General features: G+C 39.2%; 1 protein-coding gene across 1 annotated transcript in view; it reads left to right on the plus strand.

Moving 5' to 3' along the window:
- The first annotated feature begins 13660 nt into the window (after positions 1-13660).
- LOC126194698 (XK-related protein 7-like) overlaps positions 13661-15448 on the plus strand; it is a 95441-nt gene continuing 93653 nt past the window's right edge. The window contains exon 1 of the mRNA XM_049932923.1: positions 13661-13963. Within this exon, the coding sequence (XP_049788880.1) occupies positions 13665-13963 (299 nt within the window). The 5' untranslated portion in view covers positions 13661-13664. The remainder of the gene's footprint in view (positions 13964-15448) is intronic.

Consider the following 15448-nt stretch of genomic DNA (forward strand, 5'->3'; position numbering starts at 1 on the left):
GGAGCCTTGGACACATTTATGCATGGGTTGTATGGAGACGAAGTAAGCAAATCTGTTAGTTTGGCACGTTGTAAAACGGTTCAGGAAGCAGTAGAATCAGCTATTGGTTTCGTTGAAGCACTAAGACGACCGAATGATATGCAGAAACAAAAAAGGCATAGTTTTCAACACAACAGTATAATGCTGCAGGTGCAATAAGCTCGGTCACAAGCATAAGGATTGTAAAGATAATCGTATCTGCTTTCATTGCTGAATGCATGGTCATGTTTCGAGAGATTGTCACAACAAGAAAAAAGGTAATGCGAACAACAGACAATCTGCCAAATCTTTAAACGAGTATCTACATCTACATCTACATCCATACTCCGCAAGCCATCTGACGGTGTGTGGCGGAGGGTACCCTGAGTACCTCTATCAGTGCTCCCTTCTATTCCAGTCTCGTATTGTTCGTGGAAAGAAGGATTGTCGATATGCTTCTGTGTGGGCTCTAATCTCTCTGATTTTATCCTCATGGTCTCTTCGCGAGATATACGTAGGAGGGAGCAATATACTGCTTGACTCTTTGGTGAAGGTATGTTCTCGAAACTTTAACAAAAGCCCGTACTGACCTACTGAGCGTCTCTCCTGCAGAGTCTTCCACTGGAGTTTATCTGTCATCTCCGTAGCGCTAAATGATCCTGTAACGAAGCGCGCTGCTCTCTGTTGGATCTTCTCTAGCTCTTCTATCAACCGTATCTGGTACGGATCCCACACTGCTGAGCAGTATTCAAGCAGTGGGCGAACAAGCGTACTGTAACCTACTTCCTTTGTTTTCGTATTGCATTTCCTTAGGATTCTTCCAATGAATCTCAGTCTGGCATCTGCTTTACCGACGATCAACTTTATATGATCATTCCATTTTAAATCACTCCTAATGCGTACTCCCAGATAATTTATGGAATTAACTGCTTACAGTTGCTGACCCGCTATTTTGTAGCTAAATGATAAGGGATCTATCTTTCTATGTATTTGCAGCATATTACACTTGTCTACATTGAGATTCAATTGCCATTCCCTGCACCATGCGTCAATTCGCTGCAGATCCTCCTGCATTTCAGTACAATCGTCCATTGTTACAACCTCTCGATACACCACAGCACCATCTGCAAAAAGCCTCAGTGAACTTCCGATGTCATCCACAAGGTCATTTATGTATATTGTGAATAGCAACGGTCCTATGACACTCCCCTGCGGCACACATGGGCCACCACTCCGTCAGCCCCCTGCCAGAGACAGTGATTCCTGTTAGTTCCAGTGAAAATCAGACCGAAAATGACTTCGTAATAGGTGCTGTATATCGTGGGAGAAACATGAGACTATTTACATAGGAGCACAGACCTCATTAATTTGGTGTTGCATAGATAAACGGGGTAAATTGAAACCGTCGCTATTAAAAGTGCGAGGGTTAAATGAAGGTAAACTCCATAACTATGCAGAAGTTGATTATTAATTGTTGGGCAAGGCCAAGATGAAGGTGTAAGTGAAGATAGAGATAAATACACAGCAAGGGTGCAAGTAATTTCAAATAACGAAACACGTTACAATGGTGTACTTCAATTTGATTTCTTGTCTGCTAACTAGGCAGAGATATTCGTCGCAGAAAGAAAGATCAGATGAGGCTGTAGCAACTACAACCAAGGAAATCGTTCTTTAGATCGTACTCAAAGGGGCATCAATGCTGATGTCGCGGGAATGGATGGCCCAAATGATGCATCAGTTCAGACCGTCCGAGTCGATGTTCAAGTCGATCAGCCTCAACAAATTCCCAAGGGAGCAGGAAAGACAATCTACGTTGAAGTTAAGTCACCCTGAGGCAAGAAGGAACTATGTTATTAATTGAGCGATCCGAGAAAAGTGAGTTACTGGATACAATGCATTGTTATGTTGGTAGAAGTTTAGGTGTCGCTACAATGGTGAGACAGAATGTCACAAAAGTCCCGGTTACAATAATGAATATGAGCAATGAGGATGTTGTTTTGCCATGAGGAACGAAAGTTGCTGAAGTGCCGAGCGTAAGTAAAAGTAACGTAATACAGATTCCAGATGAAGTAACAAACGCTGCAGTTATACGCAGATTTTTGTAACAGTACCGCAAAATTGCATCAAGGAGACGAAGTTAATAATGAACTGAAGAGCAAGATCTGGAAGAAGATATAACATTTGACAGCTGATGAACAGAAGATTTTAGCGCCTGTTTTGCTGAAGTATGCAGATTTATTCCGAGAACTTGCAAATTTACCTGTCACACAGAAACATTACCGAATACCACTCAGTCAAAGAGAGTTGGTAGAAGACATGGTTAAAGAACAATTAGAAGCTGGAATTATAAAACCAAGAGATCCTTCAGACCCACCATGGTGTTTGCCTGTTGTAATTGTAAAGAAGAAGTCAATTTCTGGAGAACCACAGTTCCGTTTTTGTGTTGATTACCGATCTTTGAATGCTGTGAACACACCTTACATTTACCCCTTACCAAATTTAGTGGAAACTTTGGATTACTTGAGCAGATGCTTATTTTTTTTTTACTACCAAGCGAGATGGCGCAGGGGTTAGCACACTGGGCTTGCATTCAGGAGGAAGATGGTTCAAACCCACGTCCGACCATACTGATTTAGGTTTTCCGTGCTTTCCCAAAATCGCTTCAGGCAAATGCCAGGATGGTTTCTGTGAAAGAGAATGGTCGATTTCCTTCCCAATCCTTCCCTCATGCGAGCTTCTGCTCCATCTCTAATTACCTCCTAGTTGACAGGACGTTCAACCCTAATCTCCTCCTCGAATTTTTTCACTATGTGATTTAACAAGTGGTTATCACCAGTTAACAGTGCATCCAGATGATCAAGCAAAAACTTCATTTGTAACTGCAACCGGAGTATACAAGTATCTTCGTATGCCATTTGGACTTTGTAATGCTCCAGCTACATTTCAATGCCTGATAGGTTCAGTGTTTCAAGGGCTCACCCCAACACAAGCACTTGTTTACCTAAATGATGTAATAATTTTTGGTGAAAACTTGAGGCAGCATACTGAGTGACTACAAGCTATTTTTGAGCCTATAAGAAGTGCAAACCGGTCTTTATCAATAGATAAATGTCATTTTGCACAAAGTTAATTACCTTGGTCATGTTATAACCAGTGAAGGTGTTCGACCTGATTCAAAATTAATTGAAGACGTAAAGAATTTTCCTGAACCACAGAATTTGAAAGAACTACAATCATTCTTGGGACTGTCAAATTTCTACAGACGATTTATAGCTGTTTTTGCAAATACAGCACGTCCAGTGCCACAGCTACTGAAGAAAGGAGGCACATTTAATTGGCCAACAGAATTCAAAAAGGCAATGGAAGAACTTAAAACTGCCCTAACCACAGCCCCAGTGTTAGCCTATCCGGATTTCAGTAAACCTTTTAATCTTTCAACAGATGAATCCAATTTTGCCATAGGTGCAATCTTGTCTCAATAAGTTGACAGTCATAAACATCCAATCTCATTTGCTTCCAGACAATTAAACAAAGCAAAAAGTAATTATACTAGTACTGAGAAGGATCTTTTTGTTTTGCTTTTTGGTATAACAGATGTTTCTTAACAGGAAGACAGAGAAGAACATGCCGCACTTAAATGGCTGTTGAGCTTAAAGGAGTTCCAGATTAACAAAATGGGCTTTAAGACTGAGTGAGTACCAATTTAAGGTTATTCACTGACCTGGTAAACAACATGTCAATGCTGATCCAATGAGCCGAAAAGTCAATGTTTGTTTTACAATAAGTCGAGAAGATGAGTTAAAGGCAGCTCATGAAGATGATCCACAATGCAAATTATGGAAACATGATCAACGTTTTGTGGAAATAGACGGATTATTGTACAAAATCACTAGTAAAAGAAACCGCGTAGTTAATCCAGAAAGCATGAAAGAGCAAATCATGAGAGAACAACACAATTCATTATTATCAGGACATTGCAGTAAAAAAGCAACAGACATTAAAATACCTCAAATGTTCTGCTGGCCGAGTCGCAAAGCTAACGTTTTCGATTTTTTTCCTGTAACAGACGGAATAATGTAGGAAGAAGTAGAGCACCACTGCAAGAACTGCCAGAGATAAGTGAACCGTTTGAGAGAGTAGGACTAGATGTTGCAGGACCGTTACCTAAGACCAAAGATGGAAACAAATACATATTGACAATGTTAGATAATTTGAATAGATAACTTCTCATGATACCAATACCTGATCAGAGCGCCGAGACTATAGCTAAAATTTTTGTGAAAGAATGGATTCTTTAGTTTGGATCACCATTAAGTATAATTCGTGAGCAAGGAACGAATTTTATGAGTGAATTACTTAAACAGACTTGTAAGCTCATGCAAATCACTCCATTAAGGACTACACCATCACACCCTGAAGGAAATGGAAGAGTCGAGCGAGTCCACAGAACAATTATTGAAATGGTTAGCCACTATGTGAGCAGTAAACACGACAATTGGAATGTCTGTTTACCATACTTGGTAAGTTGTTGCAATGCCAAAATGCACAGCTCAACTGGCCTAAGTTCATATGAGATTGTCTACAGAAGAAGGATGAATTCACCCTTGGAATTGGCACGATCGACTTCCGGAATCAGCAATGAGCACATAAGGGATCTAGCACGCAAACTAAAGGAAGCATGGAGTGAAGTGAAACAGCGAAATCATCAATCCTTTCTTCAGCGAGCATGACAACACGACCGCCAAGCAGCAGCGCCACAGTATCGAGTTGGAGATCTTCTGTATCTGAGCAATGTGATGCTAAAGAAGAGTCAAGTCAAAAAGCTTAAGAAGTTTTGGAAAGCACCATATCCAGTCTTGGAGATGTTGTCGCCAGTCACTCTTAAGCTCCAACTGCCCTTTAGTTCTTTGTCGTTCATGTCAATCGCGTAAAACCATTTCTTGGCAGATTTCCTGTAGCGTCAAAATAGGATGAGGACTGACCGAGAGGAAGACCTGTTGTTCTCAAACCCAGGAAGCGAGAATCGCGAGGTTGCAGTCCAGACTTCGAGGCCGAGACTTCGCCACATTCTGAGCGATCCTGTTCCAGACACCCCTACAATCTGCGTAAACGTGTGTAGTGTGTGAGAGTGCAATGTGTGTGTTTATTTCAGCCGCGTGCTTGTGTCAATGTGTTGTGATAACTTAGTATTTAAGCTATTACACGAGTGCACATGTAAGGCTAAACCTTGTATTCAACAGGTTATCACAAGAAATTAATTTATTTTTTATTCATTGTTAACTCTAGTATTTAGAACTAATTAATCATGTTCATTTTTATTCTAATGTTTGCTATGATAGCGTATTCTACCAATTCTGTAATAGCAGTACCACAGAGTACAGGTGTTTTTGTTTCAACCACGATCAGACATGGTAGTTTCAACAGTAATGCAAAATTTGTACTCAAGTACAATCTGAGTGAAATCCAGCAATAGTTCAATTCTGCAAATTGATCTAATGCTTTCTGTTAAGGGTAATGATACAATTTTGGAAATGGGTACATCTTGGTATAATAACTGTATCACAGCCAAAATGCAGGTGGAGCCTACATTTGCTAATTATTAACAAGAGATAACTGTTTTTTTAGCTTTTGATCCAGAAAACTTTAATTAGGCATAATCGTGACTGGTTTGATGTTGGAGGGAGTATCCTTCGTACTGTATTTGGTACTTTAACTAGTTGAGTTCTACTGGAAGTTAAAGGCAAAATATTAGCTCTTGAACAACAGTCCAGTATAAATTCAACTAACCTCTCCAATGAAATTATCGTAATAAAGAATATTCAATGAACCATTACTAGCCACACAGTTTTCATTGAACAAATTGTAAAGCAATTTATCTCACATTTGCATGTAATTCGTAATGAATTGAATGTAAATATGCAAGATCTATTCCAAGGATTAAATGCTGTGAGTACACACTTAGATTTAAACACTCTTTTGTTAAGGATTACTGATATTTTATCAAATGCTAAAACTAATGCCTTTAACTTAAGAATAGCCTTAGAATGTAGTTCAAATGATTGTTTGAGCTGTGCACTACTACACCCAGAACAACTTTTAAAAAGATCCTACTATCAATTGAACAGAAGCTAGATGCAACATTTACTATGATTTACCCTGTTAACAATTCATATGCTTACTACAAGTTAACCACCACACACTCTTCAATGATTCAAGATGAACTAACTGTTATTGTTTCTATACCCATTGCTAGATCAAAGCATAATTTTGAAATGTATAAGATTTATATTTACCCTGTGAAATGAAGACAGGCAGGTACTCATGTAAAGTATGTCCTAAATGATTATCTACTGATAAGCAAGGACTGAAGATATTTTTTGTCCCTAAATAAAAATTATTTGCATATGTGTAAACGTAATCAAAGTTAATTTGCCCTGAAATGGCAGTATTCTTAGATAGTAGAGTGAGCAGCTGTGAGGAAGAATTGTTTATGAATCATCCCCCAAGAAATGAGTGCCCTAGAATTTTAACGCATCTATATCGTCCATTTCTTAAACAAAGGTCTTAAGGTACAATTTTCTCATTTAACTCAACCCTTTATACAACATTTACATGTAAAAATTATGATATGCCTGAGCTACCCTTTACACTCAAACTGAATGATAGTGGGTTAATCTAGAATGCCACACATTGTGATTTATGAATTGAACTATTTGATATGCCTAGTGTATTGCCAACTACATTTCATGCAACTGGACATTTGCCATTTACGAGAATGTTATCTGTTTATTACAATGATTCATACATTTTAACATATGGAAAGCATTCCTAATCAAGTTTTTCTGAAGACAGCGATTTAATTAAGGATATTCATGAAAACGTAATTCCTTGCAATAGTGAGTTAAACTTCATTAAAAGCAGCAAATAGAATTAAGTCTTCCGATTCATCCAGTAATGTAAATGCATACTTGATTGTCAGTATTGTGTTATTGCTTTTATTAATTGTCTTTTGTCAACAGCATTTGTCATGTGTAAAACTGTCATCCTGAAAGCTCGCTTCTCTGTACCAAACGTTACTTTGTCTGCAAATGAAATACATGTTGCAATGCCTTCTGATGCCACGAATGGCGAAATAAATTCATAGCGCCCAGGAGGTTGTTTTGAGCCACCTATGGTTGCTCTTTTACTCTGGGGAGAGTGATTTAAGGATCTACGGGTTTTCATCTAACTGTACAGTAAGTAACACGTGCTCACCAGCCGACCTATCTTGGAATACTGACAATTTGTTTGGTCAGTAGACGTGCGTCCAGCTGCAGTGCGCCACAGGAGAGTAAACCACTGGCCGCCATCCGCAGTGTGGCATATAACTAAAGCGGTCTTGGGCGCGAATATGTCTCTCTTCTTAGCTCACCATGGAGCCTTTCGATACGACCATAAATAGCCAGTGTTAGGATGTCAGACACAGTGATGATGGATGCGCGTAGGTGTATGTTTAATAGTCAGTCTTTTGTTAATAAACTGTTTAAACTTACTTCTCGGTGTCCACGTATGCTATACTTCAAGGATCCCCTGCTTATAAATCCTGGCAAATATTTCGTGTAATTATCATGTGTGGGGGGGGGGGGAGGGGTAACAACACAAACAACCTCCTAATAGTATAAATCTCTCAGTTGCTGTTGATACTATTTCTTTGAATTCAAGGCATTACACTAACTGGTACATTGTTAATTTGGAAGGTGTGGAGATTGTCTCGCAGAAAGGCGTCAAGTGAATTTTAACTGTTTTTTTAATAGGTATATTTCTCGTTTATTTTAGGAGGATTTTGGAGTGCCACTACAACAGCCCTGTGTTCGCTAATCCCTGTATTTTTTTATGCTCATAATTAGCTCAGGATTGTTTTTGCTAAAATGTCAAGTGTGTTTTCACAAACATTTACTATTTACATGGGCTCATGAACTAACTGCTCAAAATAATTTTTAAACAATGTGCTTAGCACAATTTCCAATGATGTTTTATGTCTACCTCCAAATTAAAACATTTATTTTGACCAATATGTCGAGGGTAAATAAAAGTCACCTCCAATTATCATTGTATGAGTCAGATACATGTTTGAAACTTTTCTTTGAACAAATGTATCATCTGAGTTAGAGGTCGGTAAAACGATCCAATTATTTAATTCCAATTGCCAAGAATAACCTCTGCCCATACTAACTGACTTGAATTGTGTACTCCAGTTTCGCTACTAGATGAACTAGTTCCAACAGCAACAAACACGCCACTGCCAACTCCGTTTAGTTCATCCTTTTGGAACACTTTTAGGTTCTTTGCACAAATTTCAACTGAACTTATCTCTGGCTTTAGCCAGTCTTCAGCTTGTAACAATTTGATCATCATTGCTTTCTGTTAGTGCTTGGAGCTCTGGTACTTTCTCAACACATCTACGACAGTCAGCAGCTGTTATACCCATGGTTCCTGTATCTATGTACTTCCTGTGTTTGACCTGCACCCTTTGAGAGTTCAGCCCGAATTATGTTTCTCTGAGAGCCTCTACGCTAAAAAAAAAACCGTCCAGTCCACGCCACACAGCCCATGCTACCCATGTAGCTACCTCCTGCGTATAGTGAGCTCCTGACCTACATAGCGGAACCTGAAACTCGACCACCCTATGGCGCAAGTCGTGTATCCTGCGGCCTACAAGGAACACAGAACTGTCTGAGGCTCTGATTCAGACCGTGCTCTCGGCTCTATAACAGAGGTCCCAAATCAGTCCTGTCAACTATGCTACAAATGGTAAGCTCTGCTTTCATCTCACAAAGCCTTTACCACTTCTGTTAGCCATTTGAATCCAGAGAGAATCCCTTCCTGTCCAAAGTGACACATCGTTGGTACCAACGTGAGCCACTGCCTGCAGTTGGCTTCACCCTGTGCTCTTCATTGCATCTTGAAGGACCCGTTCCATGTCTGGAATGACTCCACCTGGTATGCGCACAGAGTGCACATCGACTTTCTTCACTTGGCAGCCATGTCCCTAAGGGGTCCCTTAATGCGCCTAACATTGGAGCTCCGAGCTACCAATAACGCCACCCTCTCTGACTGCCCAGATCTTGCAGGCTGAGAGGTTTCCTCTGAAACAGATCAAACGACTGCATCTGGCTGGGAGACACAGACAGCACGGTGATCCTGTTTGTCAGACTAACCAGAGAGGCCTTATGTGCGGCCCCCTGGGTTTTGCTAGATACATATTTGTATCCTCATTTCACTCACTACCGAACATATGTCAATGCACTGTTCCATGGAGAATTGAAAGTACACATGAACACATGATATTGCACAGGAATACATAACATTAAGCTGGCGTTGACCTACAGCAATATTAACAGTGTACGGGCTTCGACGAAGCTATCACATGCCTTTATTTGTACATACGCCACGAGAGGTACTGTGGCTGTGCTCCTTTCAAACATATCCACAGATGTTTCTGTTGTCAAGGTATCTTCTCAGTCTGACAAAACAGTCACAACAATCCCTCTCATGTTCGTTACCCACAGCGATAGCCGCGCCCCAAGCAGCCAGCAACTGGCAGTTCTGAATACGGAATCGGATAATTGCGAACACTAACGTTTATACTGAATTGTAACATAGTTTTAACAATAGGGAGTGCCACAAAAATCAACAGTAACTAAAAAATGAGACCTTATTTATCATCATTTAGTTTCCTGACCATCTTGGGAGGCACGGAACAGTATTTCATTGGTCAGTTTTTTTTTCACCTCTCATGTAATGTACAGACATCTGCTGAACAACGTCGTTTCCGTTTAATGACATAAAACTACTAGTAAATACCATACGACTCAACCTTTTGCAGAATGACGTCACATATCTATCCAACAAAGCTACATTTTCAGCCAAATCAGTGACTGTGAAACGCAGTAAACCGGTATGGAATGTAATACCACCATTATTTAACATGTCAGATGAGCTGCTACAACTATAACTTACGGAAAAACCACACAAATGTGGTAATAAAGAGTAAAGAAACTGTTTCCCAACACAGAAGAAACCAATTCCACATTATTCTTGCTAAATCTGACCCATAAATAGCAAGAAACGTCAACACATGCGCTTTTGAAACTAAAGTAATTCCATTTACAAAAATATTCGTGTATTACGTAGTCAAGTGAAGTGTAAAGCCTAGTTTACACGACGACATTGGGTTGCGCCACTCGTTGCGTGGAATGAGTTGCACGCAAATGGTTTCATATTTGACCGTAGACATGGCGAAACAAGTATACACTTCAGTTTCGTCGCTTTGTGGTTTCCTAAGTCATGTCTGAAATGAAAGTTTTGGCAGATGCATGTCGTACGAGTGAAGCACAGTCGCCAGAACTGAAATTACATATTACATTGTGTGCATTACAATCGAGAACACTTGGCATGCTATAAATGCGGTTTTAATTGGTGATGACGCTTTTTCATTAACACCAATAATTATTAACATTAACAGTAATAATTATTAACAGCAGTAATTATTCGAAGCTGGCCGCATTAAGAAGAGAATGGTTTTCAGACCACTCTCTTGAAGACAGATCTGTACAGTGGCAATATTTCAAAAGTCAAACATTTGTGAATGGGGAGCACTTAAGCGACCTTTTAAATAAATGAATATTGAATAAAGGATGCAGCTTCTTGACTTTTGTAGCCTTCCCTCCTGTCAACAATATTCCTTAAGAAAAAAAGAGTTGGCCAACTCAAACGATAGGATTTTAGTCTTTTAGACTAGAGCATTTCCACAGCTACAATTACAATTGCTTGTATTTTTCTTAATTCAGTTGTAAATGTGCGCCTAACTCAAGAAATTTTGCCGTACAGCTCAGATACTGTCAAACCATCTATGTTATGATTGCACATGACGGGCTCAGCGGCAGCAATATGTTGCTTATTTTTGTAATCAGCATCACTGAAATCCCACAAACACTGATGCAAAGCATAGATATGCAAAAAGCGAACATTATTCTCCGTTCCCCACTTCATATTTCAGTTTGCCTACACTCTATGTATACACATAACCTCAAAACCCATGCAACTAGCGTCGCCGAAGTTGGAACACTCCGAAAGCGTTTAGTTGCATGGACGAGGTGCGCAAACGCGCGGCGCGTCTGCAACCTAGTGTCGTCATGTAAACAAGGCTTTAAGAATGGGCTAATCATAAGACTCCACAAAATTTTTTTAAGTGTCATGGAAAGTGCTTATGATAATAACAACATACAAAAAAAAGAACAAAAATTTGCTTCTCATGCATGAAATATGTTTTTATATTATCTTGCTTCCAGTGAAATAAGCTGGAAACATACATGTTTTCGATAGTATTTACTGAGCAAGATGGCACAGTGGTTAGCATCCTGGACTCGCATTCGAGAGAAAGACAGTTGAAATATGCATCTGACCATCATGATTTAGGTTTTCCATGATTTCCCTAAAATCGCATCAGGCAAATGCCAGGATGATTCCTTTACAAGGGCATGGCCGACTTCGTTTCCCATGCTTCTCTAGGCTGATTGGACCGATGACCTTGCTTTTTCGTCCCCTCCCACGAATCAGCCAACCAACGAAAGTATTTCTTCATGGATAAGTTGCAGTTTATGTCATTGAATCAATTTGATTTGGCTGTTTTAGAAGTATTTCGCCATTATTCATCTCTCTTAGCAATGTACTTATGCATGGAACCCAAAAATATAACAACTGTTCCGTTAATTAAGTGAAACATAATTAAAAACAAAAGTTGTCGTTACAGGACATGTGACTATATGTTTTCTCGCCGTTTTGGGTGCTACTGTTGCTCCATCTGTCAAACGGTAACAACTTTCACAGCAGAGAGGACGTCGTGACTGTATGTGTCAGACTGTCGTATCTCGTGACGGCGGCAGCTATTTTATCAGACAAATTAAAGCAGAAGCTCTTTATAGGTCCAGCTGGTTCATCATTGCAAATTTGGAAACTATTTCTGTCTTTTATTTTTTTTGAAAGTGACAACTTGCCCCCTTTATACACATTTACATCGCAGCATGTGGTACAGAAAGAACTTAAGAAGCTCCATGAACGATAAATAAGTGTGCTGGTTGTGTGAAGTGAGTCCTAATTAAGTGCGAAAAATTACAACTAGTGTTGTATTTTCTTTCTTTGGAAGTGAGAATTTGTCAGCTACATATAAGTTACTTACATGGTGATATGTATTACTAAAAGTACTTAAGGAGAAACTCACTGATGGTTGTATGAAGTATGTTCTGATTTGAGCGAAAAATTACAATTCACTGCCAGGAAAGTAATCTTTTTTTTAACTGAAAGAACTAGAAAAAACGCCATCAGATATATGCCCGCATCGGTACCAGAACATATTTCGTCTGGAAATGTGCTTTATTTGAGGACGTTCTTGTTTTGGAAATTAGTCTCCTAAAATCAATCGTTTGTCATGTTTTTACTTCATAGGCAGCTGACAGTGAGACTGTGACCTTTTAATGCTTTCTGAGGTGTTTTTCTTTTTCATGTTCTGACGATCTGTGAAAGTTCGTTTTCACCAGAAAATCAACGTGTTTTGAATATTCAGCCTGCCGGTGTGGCAGAGCGGTTCTAGGCGCTTCAGTCTGGAACCGCGCGACCGCTACGGTCACAGGTTCGAGTCCTGCCTAGGGCATGGATGTGTGTGATGTCCTTAGGTTAGTTAGGTTTAAGTAGTCGTAAATTCTAGGGGACTGATGACCTTATCTTAGAAAACACAGGAAGAAGGGAAATTTGACGATAATTTCACATATCATCTTTGGAGCCTTTCTTAAATACTGGTTTGACTTCTGTATATTTTAGAAATTGTGGAAAGTACCCTTCTTCAAGTGATTGATTAATTATTTTGTGTAGTGGGTGTGCTATTATATTTGTAGCTGTTTTAATGACTTTGACATGTATTTCATCCCATCCCACAGAATTTTTATTTTTTAGGTTTATTATAGTTTTTTCTACATCTTTTACTGTTACTTTGTTAAATTTAACCAGGCTGTCTTTCTTGCTCTGATTTGAGCCAAATTGTGTAAGCCATTCACTTTACTTTCTAACAGACAAGATGGTATCCTCGCCTTTTCTACTTTCACAGGTTGCAAGAAATGTTTAACAAATGTGTCAGATGGGCCTCTTATTTGTTGGCTATTCTCCTAGCTTCAGTCATGTGTTTTTGCGATGGTTGGATCGGGGGGGGGGGAGGGGGGATGGGTAGTGGGTGGAGAATATAATTCTGTCTCTCCCCCCACCGCCCTCCCTTGTAGAGACGGAGGGACATGTCTCTATCTAAATGGCCTGGTTATTTTATTTTCGTATTAAAAAACAGAATTTTCATTATAATTTGTATTGTTTTTAATCTGATTTCCGTGTCAAGCAAAATTTTAAAATAGCGCCTCCAACACTTGAGACCAACTTTAATTAGTAAAAAAGACGTTTTTATTAATTTTGTTTACTTTTTCAGATCCAGACTATTAAAAGGATATTACACATTCGTTGACAAAACAGATACGAACCTCTTACGTTATTGTTACACAATGTTACAGATATAGTGAGATAACTGGTTATGTGAAGATGTGAACTGTGGAGTAGGCGGGTACCATAAAATGGCGGAATGTGTTGTTGTGAAGTTTGGCGGGGATAGAGGTGTTAGTTGCGGTGACGATGGTAACAGTAATTTGCAAGATGAAATGCACAACAGTACATCATACCAGACATTCGGGATTTACCACGCTGTGTGTATTGCGTTGTCAATTGTGACTTACGTCGTTGACGTTGTACTTCATTGCTGGCTGGCATACTTTTATTTAACTCAAGGACATGGGCCGTATTTTGCTTATTTTGGTTTAACAGTAACATTTTTAGTGGTGCCAGCGCTTATATCAACCGCGTTCAGCATGCGATGGTAAGAGTCACAATAAAATTTTCGTATAATATTTCTTATTATATTAGTTTAGACGTGAGCCATATGTACTTTTACTTTAATGTACAACTGTAAGTATGGTACTCTTGTACGATTATAAGCACTATTGTAAAATGAAATTGCATTTAAGATATGATAGTTAAACTCGAGGAAGGACCTCACGACATTGTTGTCACATCGGGGATGAGAGCATTACGTGCATTGTCATTGTTTACCTAATTACGTAAGGACGACTTCTATCCAACACACAAGTGAATCACCAGCATCATGTCTTATGTATTAAAACGAGAACAGCATAAAATTATACAGGCCCAAGTACTTGTTTATTGCTTGGCCCATTCACAGGTTTCATATTTGACATTTGTGTGCATGCTGTACTCAGAACAGTACAGTGTCCTCAGATACATCAAACTGATGTTATTTAATCCACTTCACGCTCGTTGCTGTGAGTGGCAACAATTTTAATATGAAATTTTGATAACGTTTTGGGACATTTTAAGTTATGTTCGCCGAAAATTCACCAGCATCTCCGATCTAGTTAGTTGGTCACAAGAGACATGTCATTCTGCTTGTTACTTGATTGCTATAATTCGTTATTTACTTGTGGAGATCTAATTTCTTTGTGGAAGGTGCATTGTGGAAGGTGGCTTGTCAGTAAATGTGTGTCAGTGTTGTAACCGGCACAAAGTACCCTTTCTACTTGGGCAACGTGAAGTTGGTAACAGGTCACCGTCAATTTACTGTAGCAACAGTTAGAAAGGCCACAATGTAGGAAGTCATTTACAAATTCAGTGCTGGACACTAACAAAAGGTTAGCAGTCATACTAAGCAGAACCACTTCCTAGCTATGGAGTACAGAAGTCACCTCCCCATTCCTGTACTTCAACTTACTCTTCAGTGGTGAGTTGGCATTAAGCAATAATGTTCCCACTGTCACTGAAACATGTTTGTGGCAAACATGCCAAATGTTACAGTGTGTTTACAACTTTGTTTCGTGTTAGTCTGTCCATGCTTGTGGTAAACATTTCTCATACTGTATTTCTATCATCTGCTACATTATGTGTAGTGACAACAATGATACGTTGATGCGTGGTGCTCAAGGTTCAAGCAAACAGAGCGAAAGATATTGTTGCTCGAAAAAGCAAAGCATGTACTACAGAACTGGTGGGAATAACTTGATATAGCAGCTGAATAAGGAAGACAATGTTGGTTTCTGTAACTTCTGTAGGATGCCATCCATAAATTTTGAAATTCTGGCAAGCACTAGTTGTTTTTTCCTTATTTAATAAATAAATTCCAATCAACCAAACACTTGCTTTTACTCTCTTTTGACAAGGGAGATGATTTCAGAGCATTGCTTATTTATTTCACATTTCGAAGCAAGCTCTACCTCACATGGTAACTGGAAGTTTGTGAATCACTAGTGGTAGTCATGAAAGATTATGTAAACATAATTAATTTGAGAAA

Source organism: Schistocerca nitens, chromosome 7, assembly GCF_023898315.1.
Source record: "Schistocerca nitens isolate TAMUIC-IGC-003100 chromosome 7, iqSchNite1.1, whole genome shotgun sequence".
Taxonomy (NCBI): domain Eukaryota; kingdom Metazoa; phylum Arthropoda; class Insecta; order Orthoptera; family Acrididae; genus Schistocerca; species Schistocerca nitens.